Below are 21,841 nucleotides of genomic sequence, written 5' to 3'. Positions count from 1 at the left end.
CTGTCTCATGCTCACCTGGAGTGAAAACAGACATCCTTACTGACTGGGGGGCATGGAGACAGCAACCCCCATGTGCCCACAATCACATCCTGCCTGACGGAGGAAGAGGACAGCCCAGACAGGATAAATAGAATTGTGACTTTTGAATAAGCGCTCAGAACTTGGGAGACATCGGAAGTCTCAGTTGTGGGCCCACGTGTATTGTAATTCTTAAAATACTATTATTAAAAAACTTTATTCTATCGTCTCAGTGATTTATTTTAGTCCACCAGTTGAGAGATCATTCAAAGAATATGCTGAAGAGGGATAGTTTAAAGTATAAGGCAAATTGGAGTCAGAATCAGAGGGCCCGAGTGCCTGAGGTTCCAGAACCACATTTATCGTTCTTCAGCAGACAATCACCAAGGTGGGAAAACACACAAGGCAGGATGTAAAACAAGACATGACACAGGAGAAACAGAGAGACTCCAAAATAAGACAGGAAACTAACAAAACCCAGGATAACAACGGTGGTAACAAGACAACAAGGACCGATCACACAAAGACAGGCTGACAAGGGTAGACACAAAACAGGGGAACAAGGAAAGACATGCAGGGCAGGGCTACAGGGACACATGAGGTACACACAAGCAAAGGAAACTCAAAAACCACAAAAACTCATGGTCACACGGTCCAAAAGATATTACAAACCAAAAGACTAATGGCCATAGAGAAGGACCGTGACAGTGCTGCAATATGAACATAGTTAGGGTCAGAGCAACTTGGATTAAAATTATATACTTTTTAGAGATGCAATGGTGCTGGTCACACCAAACCTAGTCTCGCATTGCCAGACCTCCCTCCACAGCGCTGCGGAGCAAAGTAGCCTTGGGAAGGAACTTGTTTTGTGTACGTTAAAAAGTTGTTTTAGTTGTGCAACAGAAAACTCAGATTGGACAGATAGTCTAGCTAGCTGTCTGCATTTACCCTGCAGAGATCTGAGGAGCAGTTAACCTTAGTCATCATAAATCCACCTGAGTTTAAAATTACAACACAAAAACGGAAGGTGACGGGACATCCGAAAACGGACATCCGAAAAGAGTGACATCTGGCGGAATTTCCGGCAGAATGAGAGCAGTCCTGGAAGTGGAACGTCGTGGATATAGACTATGCCAAACCTACAATGTTATTGTCACATCCAAAGCTATAAATGGGCTTATGCTTATGGGCTTGAGCTGCTATGATCTACACCAAGCTGCTGGATGATGATTTCAAGCCCTTTGCATATGTGGCCTCTCTATAGTTCATATGTATACTATACTGTGGTAATGTTAACTTGGCAGGGAGGCACCAACATATACAATGCATGCATATAGTATAGTTTCAATAGATAATAATTTGATCCTTGTGTGGAGACATAAGTCCATAAGCAGATAATATGAACAGTGTTATTCCGCATTTCTACATATTAAAATGACTGAAGTGCAGGATAACATTATGTATAAGGTGTGCCTGACAGCACTGTGCAATGCATTAGCATTGTGTGCGTCAGTCAGCATAAATCTCGACTACAGCTAGTCTAGTGTCTCCTGATATGAACTGAGAATGGATGTAAAAGGAGCCTCTGATCAAACTAACCAAACATGATTGGTCAGAGTTTGGCCTGAAATTCATCACCATTCTGTCAGGCACATTTAAAAAAAAAAAAAAAAAAGAAGCCAGATGTGCATCAGAATATTTCAAACATTAAGTAAGGAATCAATGTCTTCCTTTTGTCAGACTGAAACTGATTCAGTAGGCTGAGATGCTCGACTTATCTACTAGTTCTTAACATCTTTCCTGTGCAGATGGTCAGTTGATTGGGGAATTGCCTCAGGGCTCAACCATAACAAGACTAAACACAGGATATAATTAATTTACTGTATGGCCCACTGCAATTGTTACTTAAATTGGTTATTTACCACAGAGGACTGTTGATTAGCCTGACCACATGTATAATTATATATACAACATCTTACTTTACACCTTTAATGTACATATAGGTCTTGTACGGAAATATGATTTATAGCCTATATATATTGAAACACATTTCATATTCACAAGACTTGGATACAGCTTAACAAAAGTTCCTTTACCTCCAAAAATCTCACAGAAAAGTAAAATAATAATAGCAATAATAACAATTACTGCTGAAACTAACTGCATTCATAAGGGAACAACCTAATAAAACAATCAGTGACTGTGACAAAATTGTGATTTTTAAAGAAAATACTGCTGAGTTACTGGCTGTGTTGAATGATGTCCATGTGGAGTGATACCGTTCTTGTGTATTTACCAGAATGGGATGAGACGGTAGAGTTGGATGGCAGAAGCTCTTGAAGTGGCCTCCACATCACGCTGCATGGGCATGTGTGTGCTCTACCAAAGTCTGTCATTGTCGCAACAAGCAGGCCATGTAAACCATCCTCAGTCGTGATAGGATACTGAAAAACTATCCACACCTGCCGGACAGACACAGGCAGAGAGTGCTGGTGTCCCTCGCTTTCAGCAGCTCTACACGTTATTCATCCAGCACTCTGATCGCAAGGCACAAAATAACATACAGTATGTCCACCTTCCAGGTCATTAGCATGTCACTTAAATGTTCATTTCATAACAGGCCCACTGCGCAGAGAAGCTGTCCTCTTGTCTGTTTTACGAGCTGCTCTGGGTGGTGGCCTCCTCTGCTTGCTGGGAAAACACACACACACACACACACACACACACACACACACACACACACACACACACACACACACACACACACACACACACACACACACACACACACACACACACTCATCTGATCAGGTGCTGCTAATTTAATCAGTTCAGACACTATTGTGAACCAAAAGCATTTTTATGCATGTATAGTTAGCTACTTAAGGCACCAATATACTTGCTTTTTAACAATGCGGACGTGTAGACAAACAGCATTGTTCACATACTTGCCAGCGTATTTTGCATGTACCTGGAGGATTAAACGTATATAGAGAGGCAAAGTACCTCCCCTTCCGGTGGACCTCATGGGACCTTAATTCAGAAAATATATACATGGTAGTGAACGGGGAGAGACAAATTATTTTTAGATCATGTTTGATTTGAGCCATGGTTTACAAACATGATGTACGTCAATTTAAAAGATTTTTTCAACACAAGAAAGTCTCTGTTTGTCGTATGACCACTTAGTCTTTTTTATTATTTTAAAGATTCTTTTTTGGGGGCTTTTCCCCCTTATTATGAAGTGACAGTGGATAGACTTGAAAGGGGGAGAGAGATGGGGGATGACACGCAGCAAAGGGCAGCAGGTCGGATTCGAACCCGCACCGCTAGAGGCCGCCACATGACCACTTAGTCTTGTGTGAAACCGCTCGGTGAACTACATCGCTTGCAATTTACGTCACCTTGCTGATGGCTCGGCTTGCTCGCTAGCTAGCTAGCTTAGTGCTGTTCCACAACACTAGGGTGAGCAGATTTCCCGGAACTAAAACTGGGACACTTTGCGCGTGTCATGACCGAAAGAACGAGATCCAGGGTGCAAGCGGCCGAAATGGGTTTCCTCAGGAGGGTGGCTGGCGTCTCCCTTAGAGATAGGGTGAGAAGCTCAGTCATCCGTGAGGAGCTCGGAGTAGAGCCGCTGCTCCTTTGTGTCGAAAGGAGCCAGTTGAGGTGGTTCGGGCATCTGGTGAGGATGCCCCTGGGCGCCTCCCTAGGGAGGTGTTCCAGGCATGTCCAGCTGGGAGGAGGCCTCGGGGAAGACCCAGGACTAGGTGGAGGGATTATATCTCCAACCTGGCCTGGGAACGCCTCGGGATCCCCCAGTCGGAGCTGGTTAATGTTGCTCGGGAAAGGGAAGTTTGGGGTCCCCTGCTGGAGCTGCTCCCCCCGCGACCCGACACCGGATAAGTGGACGAAGATGGATGGATGGATGGACTTTGCGCGTGACCATAGTGCTCGTGCACGCTTTTTAACGTGAACATGTGCCAGCCCAGGTCAGACAGACAGAGACAGATCAGACACAATTTTGCCAACAGCACACGTAGGCCTACTGCTCACAACATAATGGGGTATCTCAGTTAATATTCATGAATTTTCTTGGTATGTAGCCTACATATCTAACAAATAATATTAAAAGACATTGAGTGAGTTTGATGTGGGACCAACTTTATTTTTCAGAATTAAAGCATTCTTTTGGAAAATGCACCCACTGAACTTGTGAAAAACTTTGTGAAAAGGTATTTTTCATTGCATGGCACTAAAGGAATTATTTGGAAATGCTGCCACAGGCTTGAACTAAAGTTATGGTAACAATTTACGGTAAGGGTACATGAATTATGAATTCATGCATGAATTAATTCATGATTTGTGCATTACTTCATTCCTTTATATCTTATGAATCATCAGGAATTAACATGAGTTCAGGGCCTCTCATTCATGACCTCATGCCTGAACAACACATCAACTACAGCGTTAGGTAAGGTGGGTAGCCTACATCATTATGCACAAGTTGTGTTCAAATCAGAATTTGTGTAAGTCGCCAAATTAATTTCCTTGTTTCTGATATGAAGACAAGACGTGTGACTCGAACATCTCACATTTACCAACAAAAAGTACAGCGAAAGATCGTGCAAAACATTTCAGACTGTCCTGCCAATCTGTATACATTTTAACATTAATGTAGGCTACACTGTAACGTTTTTTCACTCTAAAGTCGCTGAAGCTGCCGCTGTTTCAATCCTGTCGGCTCTCTGCAGCGGGCGGGGCTGCTGCTCAGTTCCCCATGCGACTGACGTGCACACACACACACAAACACACGGTAGATGCAGGAAAAAGCGGAGATGAAACGATGCAATGACCTAAATTGAGGACAGCTCCCGCAAAATCAGGCCGCAAAATCCTTGAGGGACTGGTTAAAATGAGACAGATAAGAAGAGGCATTGCAACAATGTTTACAAATATACATCGTAACGCTGGCTGCACAGATTATGCAGACCGTTACGATTGACTGACACACACACACACATTGTTAAAATCATACACTGGACGCTTTATTAGTCTTTCTACATGGGTTTAGTTAATGATCAGGCTATAATAAGACCACGTCGGCTATGTGATCGCTGACAACCGGGACAATTTCATAGTGGTTGGTGTAAACCGGGACATTTTAGCATTCCGACAGGCTTTTGTCGGGACTCGGGACACGCGACTCAAAATCGGGACTGTCCCGGTCAAATCGGGGCTGTCCCAGTCAAACTGGAACGTCTGGTCACCCTACACAACACATGTCACGTTATCTTACCTGATGTGTTTTACCCAGTGAAGTGTTATCAGCAGATAAGCAAAAGAACAAGCAAGATCCTCAACTCGTGTGAGTAACGTTACATCCTGGTACGATACACACAGACATCGTAGCTTCAGTGAGATGTCATCCATGCGACTTTGAAGTCTGTAGTCTTTCTAATTAGTTTTTTTTATATACTGCAACGATTTTATTGACTTACAAAATTATCTTTTAAACTGACGTGTAATTCATGGGTCAATTCAACGGGATCAAAAAATAATTTGTCTTTCCCCATTCACCATATTTTTTCTGAATTAAGGTCCCATGGCAGCCCACCAGAAGGAGGGATTTCGCCTCTCTATATCCACTAGGGGGCAGATCAGGGCCATGTCATCCCCGGCCGACACCGGAAGTAATTCCTTGGCTGGAGTGTGGAACAGCTGCTGACCTGCCTGTCAGATGATATACTGCCCCCCCGTTCATGTGCTGAATTGCATCTTGCGGACGTGTAGCGTTAATTTCTGTCATTTTCAATTGAAAGTTCGAAATTAGTGCGATTTTGGCCATTTCCACATGTCGTACTTTAACGAACTCCTCCTAGAGATTTCATCCGATCAACTTCAAACTCGGTCTGTGCCATCTTAAGATGTTAAAGATGAAAAGTTGTTAAAAGAAAAACTTTTCGTCATAGGGCGTGGCCGTGGCAGGGCGGCCATTTTGTGCGTTTCGCCGCCGAAACAAGAAGTGGGTGTAACTCGAGTCTACGTTGTCCAACTGGCTCGAAACTTTTCAGGATTCATAAGAGTCCAACCCTGAGGACAAATAAAGGCCAATATTTACTTAAAGTCATAGCGCCCCCTAGTGGCAACAGGAAGTAGGCCTAAAAGTCAAGGTGCAATACTTTAACGAACTCCTCCTAGAGATTTCATCCGATGGACTTTAAACTTGGTCTGTATCATCTCAACACCTTAACGATGAAAAGTTATTGAAAGAAAAACTTTTTGTCAGACGGTGTGGGCGTGGCGGCCATTTTGAGTGTTTAGCGATGAACAAAGAAGTTGTTGTAACTTGAGTGTACGTTTTCGTATCTGCCCGAAATTTCTCACGATTGACAAGGGTCCAGGCCTGAGGACACCTACAGGCCAAAATTGACTTTTGGTCATAGCGCCCCCCGCTGGTAACAGGAAATGCACCTTATATGACAAACATCATCTGATTTACATGAAACTCATAATGTGTGGTCTAAATGTGATACTGAGCTGCCCCCTATAATTTAACCACGCCCACTTACTCAGGCCATGCCCCCTTTCATAACATTTGAACCGTTTGAGGTAGAGTCTTGTGTGAGGTGTCATTGAACTCAGCAGAGATTTCCTTCTTCAATGGTGATGGTTTGGCCCACCCTCTATGCTTAAGCCACGCCCCCTTTCATAACATTTCAACCGTTTAAGGTATACCCTTGTGTGAGGTATCATTGAACTCGGCAGAGACTTCATTCTTCATTGGTGATGGTTTGAACCGCCCCCTAAGCTTTAGCCACGCCCCCTTTGATAACTAATGACCCGTTTGATGTAGACCCTTGTGTGAGGTATCATTGAACTCAGCAGAGACTTCCTTCTTCATTGGTGATGGTTTAGCCCGCCCCCTATATTCAAGCCACGCCCCCTTTTATAACTAATGACCCGTTTGATGTAGACTCTTGTGTGAGATATCATTGAACTCAGCAGAGAGTTCCTTTTTAATTGGTGATGGTTTGAACCGCCCACTATGCTTAAGCCACACCCCTTTCATAACTGGTGACCCATTTAAGGTAGAGTCTTATGTGAGGTATCAATGAACTCAGCAGAGACTTCCTTGTATATTGGTAAAGGTTTGGCCTGCCCCCTATTCTTTGGCCACGCCCCCTTTCACAGCTAATGAACGGTATGACGTAGAGTCTTGTGTGAGGTATCGTTGAACTCAGCGGGGAGTTCCCTTTTCATTGGTGACGATTTGCAGTGTCTGAGTGCCACGCGAATGCATGGTCGCAAGGAGCGGCGTCCGCCGGTAACCCCGACGTGCGCACAGGCGCGAGGGCCCGTCCATCGCTTCTCGCAGCTTTAATTTCGTTTTGACTTTTTGTTTTCAAATTCAGTTTAGTTTTAATTAGTTTTTAAAGCGGGTTTGCTAGTTTAGTTTAGTTTTTAGTTTTGGAAAATGCTTAGTTTTTATTAGTTTTTGTCAGGGGCAAGATTCAAAAAGGTCAGAAGAAGTATTGTGTAATAATAACTCAACAAAAACATCATACAATTTTAGAAATATGTATTCACAATGTATTCAACAATAACACCAGTACATACAATGTACATATGATGAGCACAAATGTGTAAACACAAGACGCCGCAGTAAGTGCAAAATGTGTAAGTGACGTGTTCCAGGAAAAAACCTAAATAGCGGGACTTCCGGTTTGACGCATGGCGGAGAAGGTCGCAAACTGGGATCACTCTGTTCAAATCCTGGTAAAATCCTAGTCATATCCGTCTGATATTACACAACGAGTTGTGCAAACACTGTACTTAACCTATAACATGAAGAACGCCACTAAAAAGCAAAATCAACTGGCAGACCAACAAATTACGAAAGTAATTCAAGATGACGCAGCTAAGCTAGCTGAACCAGCGGATCCTGATGCTAGCATTAGCCACGCACCGCTAACGCTGTGTGATATGGAGAGGCTGCTGACTTCCATGGAAGAACGCATAGTAGCCAAACTCTCTGCTCAACTGTCTGCTGACCGAGAGATTATTGATCAACACCATGCAACCATTCAACACCTGGAAACCTCGCTCAATGACACGCAGACAAGGCTTGAAAGACTTGATTCTAAACTTGCAGCCCTTTCCACCGATAACGAAGCACTGAAACTTAAAGTGCAGGATTACAGTCTAAGGACTTATGTTGGTAAGCAAGCTCTGATTGCCATATTAGCCCACTTCACCCAACGGTTGGCAAAATTGATGTGTCAGAAATCAGTGTGGTTTTATTTTTTTTTCTCTTCTCTTTTTTGTACTAACCACACTAATTAATGCTTCAAAAGAGTCCAGACGGCGCTATCCCATTGATGGCTATGGAGGCCTGCATCTTTTAGTTGGACTGTATTCCCTTTTTCTTTTTTAAACTTGTACTGTATGGAGATTTGGAACTCTAATGGGCTGATGGGCCAATATTATGTTCAGTTGTGCTCTTTAGGCTAGCCTGCCCAAAACGCCACATTTGTTTATGGTGTTGTGCACAAACTATGTTTTTATTAAGAAATGCATATTAACAGAGTGTAGAGTTTAAGTATCATGAGCACGTGTTCTTTGTGCTGTTTGCTTGAAAGGAGAATTCACCAGTCACCCTGCATATTTTTTATTTTATTTTTTTTTTTTTTCCCTTCTCCCCACCCTACCCCTTGTCATCATTTCAGTTTACATTGGCCTCTCATGGCTGCCTATATGTTCACATGTTAGACTACTCATTTCAAGTGATAGGTAATGACAGCTCAAGTTAACCCCGGTCAGACTAGCTCTATCCAATGCATCTCTCTTAATGCTAAGGGCCTGAATAACACAGTGAAAAGACAGAAAATAGTGTCTTATCTTCAACAATTACAGGCAGATATTGCTTTTATACAGAAAACGATTCTGTTAATTATCTTAAACGAAGCTGGGTGGGACAGCTGTACCACTCACGGTTTAATGCTAAAGCCAGGGGGACAGCAATCCTTATACACGAAAATGTTGCATTTCAGGCAGAGGAGGTGATCGCTGATAGTAATGGGAGATTTATTATTGTAACTGGGCAGTTATTCTCCCTCCCTGTCATTCTTGTCAATATCTATGCCCCAAATTTTGATGATCACATTTTCTTTTAGAGACTATTTTCTTCTATACCTGACCATAATACATACAACCTGATAATAGGAGGTGACTTTAATTGTGTACTCAACACTACATTGGATAGATCCTCCAATACACCTCAGTCTCTTCGTAAATCTGCCAAAATTGTAAATGAATTCTGTACACAGACTGGTCTTTCAGACATCTGGAGATTTAAATATCCTACCAAAAAAGGCTTCTCTTTTTTCTCCAGGGTCCATCATACTTACACCCGTATCGATTATTTTCTTTTAGATAATAGATTATTGGGAAATATAGAGTCATGCCAATATCACACTATTTCTGTCTCAGGCCATGGTGCACTCTCCTTCCAAATGGCATTGTATTACCTAATTGTTTCAAACCTTCACGCCATTGGAGACTTAATGCACTCCTACTCCTAATTTATTATTTTCATCTCATCCCAGATCCAGTACTTTTTAGAAACCAATGTCGCCCCAGAGATTTCCCATTCAATCTTATGGGAGACACTTAAAGCTTTTCTCAGAGGACAAATAATTGGATATTCCTCCAGAATGAAAAAAATAAGAATGGCCAAACTTGGCAACATCTCTCAGGCTTTGGCTAGTATTGATGAACGTTACTCGTCATTCCCATCTCCATCTCTTTATAAAGAAAGACTACGCTTACAAGCGGAATATGACTCACTCACCACAGACAAGGCTACATATCTACTCACAAGGGCCCAACATAATACTTATGAATCAGGTGACAAGGCCGGCAAACTTTTAGCCCAACAAGCCCGTCAAACTGCCTCTTCTCGCCTTATACCTAAGGTTTATAATACAAATGACTAAATTGTGACCGATCACCTGGAGATTAATAGCGCCTTTAAACAATATTACAGTGACCTCTATACCTCTAAATGTGATGAAAACTTTCCGCAAATAAGCAACTTCTTTAACAACCTTGCATTTCCCTCGATCCAATCTGAACACAGTTCTTCATTAGGAGGAAATATTTCTTCTGCAGAGATCTTAGATGCTATTAAATCCCTAAAAAGCAATAAAACTGCTGGCCGATTGGAGAAGGTCTTACCTCGGATAATATCTACTGATCAAACTGGTTTAATTTTAAACAGACATTCTAGCTCAAACTTAAGAAGACTCCTGAACATTGCATATTCCCCTTCAGCATCTGTTCCGGAAATGGTGATCTCACTCGATGCTGAAAAAGCATTTGACCGAGTTGAGTGGCGCTATCTTTTCTCGGTGCTGAAACAATTCGGATTTGACAATGCGTTTATATCTTGGGTTCAACTTCTGTATGCTCAACCCCTGGCCGCGGTGGTTACCAATGGACAGCAGTCCGAATACTTTTCCCTTGGTAGAGGTACCCATCAGGGCTGCCCCCTATCCCCTCTCCTCTTCGCTATAGCCATAGAGCCATTAGCCATCGCCCTGAGACAATCTGCGGAGTTTTCAGGCATAGTGCAAGGTGGGCTTACGCATAAATTATCTCTCTATGCCGATGACTTACTCCTGTATACATCTAACCCTATGACCTCTGTTCCTTATATTGTTAATATTTTAAATCAGTTTGGGAAACTATCTGGTTACAAAATTAATCTCCAGAAAAGTGAGATGTTTCCCCTCAATCAGGCTGCAACCCAAATTCCCCCAACTACTTTTCCATTCAAAATAGTTAAAAAAAGATTTAAATATCTTGGGGTGGAGATCACGCCCACCTTTTCAACACTGTTTCTTAAAAACTTTGGTGCTCTTTTTGATAAATGTAAACAAGATATGACGAGATGGTCGAATCTACCACTATCCATAATTGGTCGCGTTAACCTCATTAAAATGATTGTATTACCAAAATTTCTTTATTTTTTCCAAAAAAATCCTATTTTAATAAGGAAAACGTTTTTCAAAACCTTGGACCAGAGCATAACATCATTCATTTGGAATGGTAAATCACACAGGATCAAAAGGCAGTCTCTTGAGAGACCCAAAGGACTTGCGGGCTTAGCACTACCCAACTTTATTTATTATTACTGGGCTTTTAATATTCAGAAAATGTTGTTTTGGACAGAAAAATACCAACCTGATAGGAGTGAGCCCTGGGTACACCTGGAGTGCACAAGCAGCCCAGTTCACCTAAGTTATGTGCTGTGTGCCCCCTTTCCTCCTGTTCCACTAAGCAAATTCTCCTCAAATCCCATTGTTCTTAATTCAATCAGAATTTAGTCACAATTTAAAAGACATTTTAATTTATCAACAATGTCAACACATTCTCCTATCATGAACAATTATAATTTCCCACCCTCTACCCTGGACTCCTCCTACTAGCCTTTGGGATATGGCTGGCGCAAGGCATTACATCTATTTCCAATCTCTTTATTGAGGGCAGCTTTGGGTCATTTGCACAACTCTCATTTCTTTAGATATCTCCAAGTAAGACATTTTTTTACAAAAAAACGTTGCCTCCTTCCAATACTTTCCAACAGATAATACAATAGACAATTTTCTCTCTTTTTCTCCGCATCAGAAAGGCTTAATTTCAACTCTTTATAATGATATCTGCAACATTTCTCCCCTTTCACTGCAAGGAATAAGACAGCTCTGGGAGGATGACTTTGGGGAAGCAATGAGAGAGGATCAATGGGAGGCAGCACTTGGCCTAGTATACACCTCCTCTCCTTGAGCCAGACACAGCCTAATTCAACTTAAAATCCTTCTTAGAGTACACGGGACCAGGGCTAAACTGGCCAAGATTTTCCCTAGTGCTGATCCTGCTTGTCACCGCTGTAAAAGTCAGCCAGCTGACCACATACATATGTTCTGGTCTTGCCCTTATCTCAAGACATTTTGGGCAGACATATCTGCCTACTCCAAAATGTTTGGTATAGACATCCCTCCAAACCCAATATGTGCCATATTTGGCTTTACACAAGAAACTAAATCTCTTAAAGACAGGGCTTATGCTGTTATAGCATTCACCTCTTTGCTTGCTAGACGCCAGATATTACTCCTGTGGAAGGAACAAACACCACCCACATTCAGTAGATGGATGAGAGACATTATGTTTTTCCTGAAACTGGAGAAAATTAGATACACACTGAAAGGCTCCATAAAGAGCTTTGAAAGGACTTGGACCCCCTTCATGACATACTTTGAGAGCTTACAAAGACCCTTACAGGAAACTGACTAGATGATGACACCCCCCCCTTCTCCCCTTTTCTCACCCCTGTGATTTTGCATTTATTTATTTTTTGGGTAATTTTTTTTTTTTTTAATTTTTTTACTGTGTTTATGTTTATAGGTATTTACTTTATAGTAACATACTTTACTATACATATTAATGTGCCTATTTCTTAGGACAGACTGTAGGGTTTGGACTGGATGGGGTTGAGATTGGGATGAACGGATTGGATGAGGGTGGGGTGGGTGTTTTGATTATTGCTGTTCTATACCACTTGTACTGCACTTTTGTACGGCCAAGATTTGAACTGCTTTTTGTTCAGAATTGTCTTTTTACTGGCAAAAATCAATAAAATGTGTTAAACATAAAAAAACCTAAATAGCGAATAGACTAAAGAAGACAGACATGAACAGGTGTTTGGTTGAGTAAAGAGGCACACTTTTTGAGGTCAGTCGACTCACAATTGTGGGCTGACAAAGATGAAAACTAGGGACATTTACTCGATTATTTTATTTTAGTTAGTTTTGCAAACAGACATTACAGTTTTAGTTAGTTATCGTTTTTTTTGTAATGCCTCGTTTTATAACGATATAAAACGATTATAACCTTGCTTCAGTCTGCAGGTTTTGAGAGGCTATGGTATGAAAAGTGTAATGCTCTGGGTCGAGGACATGTTCACTGTTGGTATCTCCTTTGAGAAGAACATTATTGTATTAATTATGACAAGTACTTGTGGAAATGTCCACTGAACATTAGTACAGACACAGTTAGAGTTACCTGTCCATGCAGAAGCCACTGCAGTCGGAGTCAGCGTGCTGTGCACACACACAGCGCTGGGCCGCCGCCCCCCTCCTCCCCTGCTCAGTCCCAGCCGAGCGCCTCCTGCGCAGGGAACCCTGGTAAGTGGACATACCATACGGTACAGTGTGCCTAAAAAACAAACAAACTCACATTTACAGAGTGCTGAGGGACCATATAGAATGGAAGCCCTGTACATGACATTACACTTCAGGCAGATAGGTTTTGAATGTTCAGGTTTCACACTGTGTCTAGATTCAACTCTACAGCGATTTTAGAGGCTGTGTTCTACTGGACTGCATTATACTGGGATGTGTTTCTAATATTTTGTCCTCAACCATTTGGACAATATGGGGAGAGAATATAGGAAACTCCTTTCAGAATAATGCAGTCCAGTACAACACCACCACAGACTGCAAGCTGCAAAATGACCTGATTTAACCACTCTTAAAATAGTGTCTACGACAATTTAGCATCAGCTTTGCAATGGTATGATTTATTACAGAATTGTTGTTGTATGGTATACATTGTAAAGGTGTAACTACTGAACAGGTAAGTCGGTGTATTTTGAATGTATTACATTAGTAGATTTAAAGTCATCAGATCAAAGGGGAAGTTCTATATTTAGGGTTTAAAAAGATTTGAACTCAGCCAGTAAAGTTTGAGAAGTCAGTAAAGGTCAGGCTGTCTCTTTTATAGTCCCACTGGGATTTAGACAAATAAAGAAAAAGTAAAGCATGAGCAGTTTGTTTCTGAGTGTTCCTTTGGTCTAGCCTGACAAGCCAGACCCACGTCCAGATGTTGGGTCTGGGAACTCACCATTGGCAGGGCTCAATCCGAGGGGCGGGATAAACGGTTGTCTTTCAAATTCTCTCTGCACGCAATAGGATAGCACTACAACCAGGCAGAGCTAGTTGATAGATTAAACTTTTGCTGTATCCGGTCGGCAAAACTCCGAACACATCTTCCTTTTTTAAGAATGACTTCTGTGCCATTCTTTTCTCAAAGAAAAGCTTAACTCAAGTCTTCCAGAAGACCGCTGTTCCCAGCAGCAGAAGCCATAAGCCCGCCCACCCACTCTATACACGATGTGATTGGCCTGACCAGAATTTGGTTTTTCCAGCTCGCAAGCCAACGGAGAGTGCCTAGACCCCCCTGGCTGCAAAATAAATTTGCTGCCACTAGGGTGTGTCTAGATTTCTAGGCTACCTTTGGTCCACTATTGCCGAGAAACGCGAAAGCTTCAGTGAATAGTAGACACGGCTGTGCTAAGGATCTCAGGAAATACTTAGAATATGTCCATCATCGCAACTCAAGGAAAGTCTGATGACATAACATGTACAGTAGCATTAAAAATAAATTTTATTGCCTATTGAGAGCCAGCATCATTATCACTTCCCCTCGCTCCGGTCATCTCATTGCTCAGCCTGAGCTGCCTCACATCACCTTTCCTCACCTTTCGTTATTTTAGGCTAAGTTATTAACTGTCAATGGTAAAATGCACCTCAGCTGGTTTTAGTTATTTATTTATTTAAAAACACAGGAGCATTAGAGAACCAGATACACAGTGTTTGTAGCCAAATGCTAATTTGCAACCCCTGTCTACAGGAGGCTTTTAAACTCTCGTATCCCCAAACAGAAATGTGAAGGGTCCAGCATACATGTAGTGGGCTCATCACATTGACCCTGCCCTTGAGTCTTCTGATCTCCTCTCTACATGGCTGTAAATCGTCACTGAAGAACAAGCTAGCCAAAATAGAAACAATGACAGAACTTCACAGTGAACAAAAAAACCAAGCAGCCCCAGCTGTTGCCTTCGATGTGCACCACTGGTTCTCTTAAAGCTATAGTGCGTAGTTTCTGTCTCCCCCATGAGGAATTCTAAGTAATGACAAGCCCCACCCCTTCTCCACGCAGTTCCTAGTAGCCAAGGAGGACACGGAGGATTAAAAAAACATGATGGACTCTTTAGAAGAGGTCATTATCTTCACTCGAGTTTCTGCGCGGGAAAGTCACCAAATGACACAATCTTCTGAACATAGCCATACTGAGAAATACAGAGAGAGTTGTGTGGAGCTGATAGTCTTAATTAGTTTTGTAGAAACTCATTTGGCAATGGCTTGAATGTAATGTTTAATAATATCAAAACGTTACGCACTAAAGCTTTAAACAACGTGGGTAGTCTTGATGGTGTTGGAGGATCTTCAGGCTGACCCTGAACACCACATTAAACTCACCTCCTTCCAATATGACAAACAGACCTAGCCGGGCGCTGACCCTTTTTTCTTTCTGATCTTTGTTCCTCTGATCCTCAGGTTAGGGCTGCCTTACATTATCTTGTCTTGTGTGCTTGGGGAACAAACTAATGCAATGTATTCTTCATTCAGTTTGTATTTTCTTTTGAGGAGATGAAAGGATTTTGAGGCCGGTTCAAAAAGGATCTGGCATTGTTTAGCCGGTATCTATTTAAACATAGGCTTGCATTGCCAGACTGTGTCAACGCTGGAGTGTGGTCTGGCTACACCACCAATGTATTCTGAAATAGGGGTAAAATGCTTGGGCTTATATTATCGGCCAATAATAGGCATTTTCCAAACTATCGGTATTGGCATTTATAATGGACAATAAATTAATATAAAAAAAAAAAAAAAAGACGAAACACCCTTCAACCATGTTATGAGTGTTGGCGTTGCATAGTTTGTCCACCAGAGGGCACTCTACAACGTCCCTGTTGGCAACACGGTTTTATTTTCTTTTGTTGTTATTGTGTTTTTGTTCAAAGGACTTTAAGTTTCATATCTTAAGTTTTTTTATTTTATACATTTTATTTATCAGAACTTTAATATAATTTGATGTTCCTCTGTTCTGTTGTGACAATAAAACAAACAAGTTTATTTTTAAACTGCATTATCATATTATTTTAGTGAGGACTCATAAACAACTACAAATAACTAATGTTAGGGAAATCTGTTTATGGTTTGTTACACGTTTCTGGATTTAAAAAAAATATATATATATATATATATATATCGTCCAATATATCAGAATATCGGATTTTTAAATCACCAAATATTTGTATCCAAATCGGCCTTAAAAATCCTTTATCGGTCGGGCTCTATTTGTATTTATTTAAACCAATCACAACTTTCCTAGGCGGCGCTAAGCCCCGGATGCAGTGACCATGTACTTGTAAAATAGATAGCGGCGAAAGTGGAAGGGAATGTTCCCTTCCGCTTTCGCCAGATGTCAGGCTTTATCGAGCCGGACTACTTCTTCCTGCTAAACTCCAATTGGACAACATTTTGCACACTGATACAGAGATTTCTGACCTTGTACGTGGTTTATACTCATCATATATTTTTACCAATTAAAATTGTTGTAACTTAAAGGGGCACTTCATGGATTTTACACATGAAGGTATTACTGCCCAGCCTGGGGCTCCTGAGAAAATAACCCTGATGTTACAAAACTGTTAGTTTTCCACTAACTTCCACTGAACAGTAAATGGTTTCAGGTTGACTATTTAAAAGACTACCATCGATGCCAAAGTCGTTCCAATGAATTTATTACTGAAAATGAGCAGATGAGACATGGCAAGACATTTTCTGACCATTTATATGTCTGGAGTGCAAACCTGAAACCACTGTACTGTGATTTATTTAGGGAAGCTGCACCAAGAATTTCACAAAATTTCCCTCAGGAACAATAAAGTCTATCTATCTATCTATCTATCTATCTTACTGAGTTTTCTTCTACTAACAACAGCATCAGTCAGGTTTGTGATCGACAGCTGCTGGTATAAGCCACACGTCTGAAGGCATGTCTTATGTTTGACCTTAGCTTGCACAGTTTTCCTGATTTGTCATTGTGCCGTTTTTCTTCTAGCAGCGAAAGGAACAGATCCAATCGACATTAGCAACAAAACCTAAATCAATCATATTAATAGACAAAAGAATCTGTCACTGAGAACTGAAACGTTTTCACATCCTGTTCTCGCGCCGAGCGTTGAAAAAATTAAACATGATTTCTTTTTTTTATAAGAAAACTTCAATAGTCATAGAAGTAACGTCAAAAGGTCAACTTACTGTAGCAGCTGCAGGTACTTAAGAAGCGGTCCCCTAAGATGCATGAAACCTCAGATAATTAATTTTAGTCTCACTGAATAGTCACCTTCTCACAAACAGGCTCCCACGTGAACCACCAATCACTCGCTACAGCTGTTCCATTAGATCCAGGGTCAACTTTAAAATATTGGTTGCAGACAATCATCAATGATATATATATATATATATATATATATATATATATAATTAAAATCAGCAACAGATCGCATATCAGGACCAGGAATATATATATATATATATATATATATATATATATATATATATATATATATATATATATATATATAACCTTAATCTTAATGTCAAAGGATTGCTTATTGAGACCATATGGCTTAAAGATTTTTCAATTCAAGTAAATATGGAAAAATGGAATTAAAGCTCAGAGGAAAGCTGAGAACTCAAACAGGTTAAAAGGTGAACAGGAACAGATGCAGTACATTATACTGCACTATACTCTGTCCACCATGCTAACATGTACAGTTTCAACTACTCAAAAAATTGAAGTGGAAAAATTTACAAATTTCTATGCCACATCTAAGCAGGAGCTATCATTAGGCTTGTTCGAGATGAGCTGCGCCTCGCCTGTAAAGTAGACGAGAGCAGCCAGGGGTGGTGACAAAAATCCACTGTCAAGTCGGACAGTTTCCAGCCATTTCCAGCAGCCTTCAGGCTGGAAGTGACAGAAACACTGTGGTCCGATTCCGATTTAATAAAATGTTATCAGACCCATATATCAGCTCCTACACAGTCTCCAGTTGTTTTTATTATGAAAGCGTAGCTGTCAAAATGCTTTACATGCGATCTGTTGCTGATTTTAATTAACAACACACTGTGGATGAGCCGTAATCTGAACGGATTTAGTCTCTCTGACTTCTAAACGTAACTATCAGCCACACAACTTGTGGTTTGTACAGAATAAGCCTTTAAATCAGACACATATAATTAAAATTCTGAACCAATCAACTGTTAGATCAGCTGAGAGGCCGGCGTTTCCCAGCATGCCCTGGTTCCGTCTTGGTCTTGCAGTCGGTGGAAAGCAACTGCGCTGCCTGCGTCTCAGAACTGCAGCTGCCTTGATCTCATGAGGTTATTGGTTGCCCACATGTCAGAGCAAGTCAGGATCAAGTTGGACACAAATCTAACCGGCATGCATTGGCTGGCAATCACCGGTGATTGATTCTGCGCAGACCTGGCTCATCTCGAACGAGCGTAATCTTCAGTGAGACATTAGCAATCAATACTTTTGCACAGCGAGCAGCAGGACAGCTGGATTCATTCTAAATGGTATAACCATGGGTACTTCAGGAAGATACATCTAGAAGGCTGTGCACAGGCAATTTTAGCTTCATCTGCAATGTGTTCCCTTATATGGTAGGACACAACGTCTTTGATCTCATCGAGGGTCAGCGAGGGTGGCTGTGGGTCAGATGGTTCTAGAAGGCACGGACCTCTCCAGTCAGCTCTGCAAAATCCATGCTGAATTGTGTATTTTTTCAAATATTAGTTTAGCTTTATGGGGTTGACGTTGGACGGTGATGGCATGTGGCTATGAGTCGCTCATGAGGACCAGGAAATCGACTCAGCAGTCTCCTGCTGACTCTGCTAAAGATCAGAGTGAACAAAGAAGAGAAGGTGGAGATGGCTATTAGCTACGACCTATAGCTACGATCCGCTACATGGAAAAGCAAGTCCATCTCTGCATCCATCTCCATCTCTACATCAGAGAGGCACAGAGGCAAGCGTGGAGGAATTAAACACCGACACTTCTCTGCTGGGAGTCCTGCTGGCTAGACAGTATCTGACGGCCACATTCTGCTTCATGATCAATGATCAATCATGCACTAGTGGAAGGTGCTGATGGGATTACATTTCCCTCGAATTATACCTTGTACGATTTCATGTGATTAATGACTGACTGACTGACTCTCTAACTGATTGACTGACTGATTGACTGACTGACTGACTGACTGACTGACTCTCTAACTGTGTGACTGACTGACTGACTGACTGACTGACTGACTGAATGACTGACTCTCTAACTAACTGACTGACTGACTGACTGACTGACTGACTGATTGACTGACTGACTGACTCTCTAACTGACTGACTGACTGATTGACTAACTGACTGACTGACTGACTCTAACTGACTGTCTCTGACTGACTTACTTATTGACACACTGACAGACTGATAGACTGACAGACTGACTGATTGACTGTGACTGACTGACTGACTGACTGACTGACTCTCTAACTGTCTGACTGACTGATTGACTGATTGACTGACTGACTGACTCTCTAACTGACTGACTGATTGACTGACTGACTGACTGACTCTCTAACTAACTGACTGATTGACTAACTGACTGACTGACTCTCTAACTGACTGACTGACTGGCAGAAAACAATAGCTGCATAGCTCTCTGTAGGCTGAAAACTGGCCACACCTCCGTCATACGCTTTGTAATCTAAGAACTGATTAGCCTGGGTAAACCCTGACGAACTTCCGGCAAATTTGAGATTTGCTCTGCAAGTCAGTCTGGCCAAGAGCCCATTCAAACCCATTTCCAATCTCCCCAAAATCGAGGCACCAATCACAAGTGCTGAGTCGGGCTTTACACGACGACAATAGCGCAGCAGCGGCAAGCAGCTTTTTGTTAACATTCAACATGACGGCTACCGAAGAACAGCGTCACCCGGATCGTTGGTCTGATTGGTTGAAGGACTATCCAATGCGCCCAGAGGCATTTGAGCGGCGTCCGTTGGTAACGCCCCTTTGGAAATGAACTGTCAATGAACCTTTCCCAGACTCACTCTCAGTTACAACTAAGGGTCTGGTGTCAACCAGGCTAAGAACTGATAACTCCCCACTTCAACTCTCAGGCAATAAATCTGTCTGCTAATGCAGGTGAGCTTTTTTCTTTTTGTTGTATGTTTTATGCCAGATATCTAAAACAAGTTCAGAGGGACAAACCTGTGACAAATCAAGTGCAATATTTGAGGTTTTACATTTGCAGATTGTGAAGCTTATTTTAAAAATAAGCGACTGAAGCTGAAGGTCTATGATTACAGACTAGTATTATGAGTTGTGACTACAGCGGACAATGAGGAGATCAGGACATGAAACCATAAGCTGCAGTAACTTTAAAATGATAATATGATGTACGTACATGATGGACAGCACAGACAAACTGAAGATCCCTAAAGAAGCATGGGAATAATACTGCAGCCATACTGAAGGCACACTGAGGATGACTCTTACTCTGGAGTGTTGATCCAGATGATGTCCAGGTGGCAGTAATACACACACTCCTTGTCCTTGTAAGTGTAACACGTGCATCTCTTTGAACGCCTCCTGGCCCCCGGCGGGTCACAGGCAGAGCAGGGTTCTGCTTTCCCGGCAAGCTGGTTCACACCGCCATGCAGCAGCGTGCTCAGATTAACAGCTTCCACCTCATTCCTCTGGCTCACATCTATGCTTGATGAGAAACCTGCTGGATCACAGCGATATGAGTGTTTGACAACATCCAGTCATATCTTTGGTCTGAAACAGCGTTTCTAAATGTCTGCTATACCCTGAGGGGACATACAGTGTGTGTGTTTGTGTTCGTGTGTGTATGTGTGTGTGTTGTGTGTGTGTGTGTGTGTGTGTGTGCTTGTGTGTGTGTGTGTGTGTGTGTGTGTGTGTGTGTGTGTGTGTGTGTGTGTTTGTGGAGTTAAGCATACAGTGCCTTGCCATGATATTTGCATAATGGGAGTGTAAGTGGCAATCTAAACCAGTCCATGGTACATTACTTTTCCAGTTATGAGCACAGTTTTGTTATGGATAAATTAAGATTAATAGTGGCAATCCAACCTCAGTGACTGTAATATCAACACTGGCTGCAATTACTGCTACAAGTGCTGATCTGATAGCATTATCTGATAATAACAATTTCAAATTATGGATGAATTCAAGTAATTTAAACAGTAAAGATACCAAACAGGTCACTGATCCTCTGCTTGTATTCCGTGTCACTTTGGGCTGTCTTACCTTATATTATCTTGTCTTTACATTGTCTAATATACTTCTATATATTATGATATTTTGTATAAATAAAACCTCTACTCACCGTTTGCCAAAGATGCTGTCACCACGATAACAAACACAACTCCCATATCAACAGATGATATATTAGCCATCACACACGAAACATGGGAATGTTAAAAATAAAGAAATTTAAAGAATATGAGAAGAAAAGAAAAAAAAAATGCTGAAATCCTGCAAACAAGATTAAAAGTCCAGTGCGTGTTCTGTGTGTCAAAACGTCATATATCTGCTCATCTATCAGCTGCTGACAGACTGTGCGTGCTTCCCTCAGACACTCTGCTTTATTATAAGATAACAGGTCAGCGACAAGTCACCTGCAATATCACACATGCTTCCTGCTGCAGTTTTCAAAATAAAAGTCAATGCGATGTTTGGGACACCTGGGAGGAGCTGTTTGCTGCTGTTGACCACTGACTTCCGGTCCAGCGGACAATTAATGACATTTGTGGAGAATGCAATTGAATTAG

General features: G+C 41.7%; 1 protein-coding gene across 2 annotated transcripts; it reads right to left on the bottom strand.

The window, feature by feature from the left end:
* Positions 1–1,702: 1,702 nt before the first annotated feature.
* On the bottom strand, positions 1,703–21,613 carry LOC120557827 (endothelin-3). 2 transcript variants are annotated; one of them, XM_039798460.1, is made up of 4 exons: positions 21,397–21,613; positions 20,547–20,778; positions 13,141–13,293; positions 1,703–2,709 (listed from the first exon to the last, which is right to left on the bottom strand). In XM_039798460.1, exons 1-4 carry the CDS (start codon positions 21,464–21,466, stop codon positions 2,625–2,627), a joined length of 540 nt encoding a protein of 179 aa, XP_039654394.1. In that variant the 5' UTR covers positions 21,467–21,613; the 3' UTR covers positions 1,703–2,624. The 2 variants fall into 2 exon arrangements, with proteins under 2 accessions (XP_039654394.1, XP_039654395.1); XM_039798461.1 differs by having other exon boundaries at positions 20,547–20,775.
* Between the last annotated feature and the right edge of the window lie 228 nt (positions 21,614–21,841).

The sequence above is a fragment of the Perca fluviatilis genome, chromosome 4, assembly GCF_010015445.1.
Source record: "Perca fluviatilis chromosome 4, GENO_Pfluv_1.0, whole genome shotgun sequence".
Classification (NCBI taxonomy): Eukaryota; Metazoa; Chordata; class Actinopteri; order Perciformes; family Percidae; genus Perca; species Perca fluviatilis.
The sequence above is the reverse complement of the archived record's forward strand: the minus strand, read 5'-3'. Positions and strand labels throughout refer to the sequence as shown.

Excerpts from the sequence above, each read along its gene's own strand:
- LOC120557827 (XM_039798460.1), bottom strand. The coding sequence starts at position 21,466 with ATGGCTAATATATCATCTGTTGATATGGGAGTTGTGTTTGTTATCGTG. Across the intron at positions 20,779-21,396 it reads GACAGCATCTTTGGCAAACG|CAGGTTTCTCATCAAGCATA; the intron begins GTGAGTAGAGGT and ends GCTGTGATCCAG. Across the intron at positions 2,710-13,140 it reads AGTGGCTTCTGCATGGACAG|CAAGCAGAGGAGGCCACCAC; the intron begins GTAACTCTAACT and ends GTGTTTTCCCAG.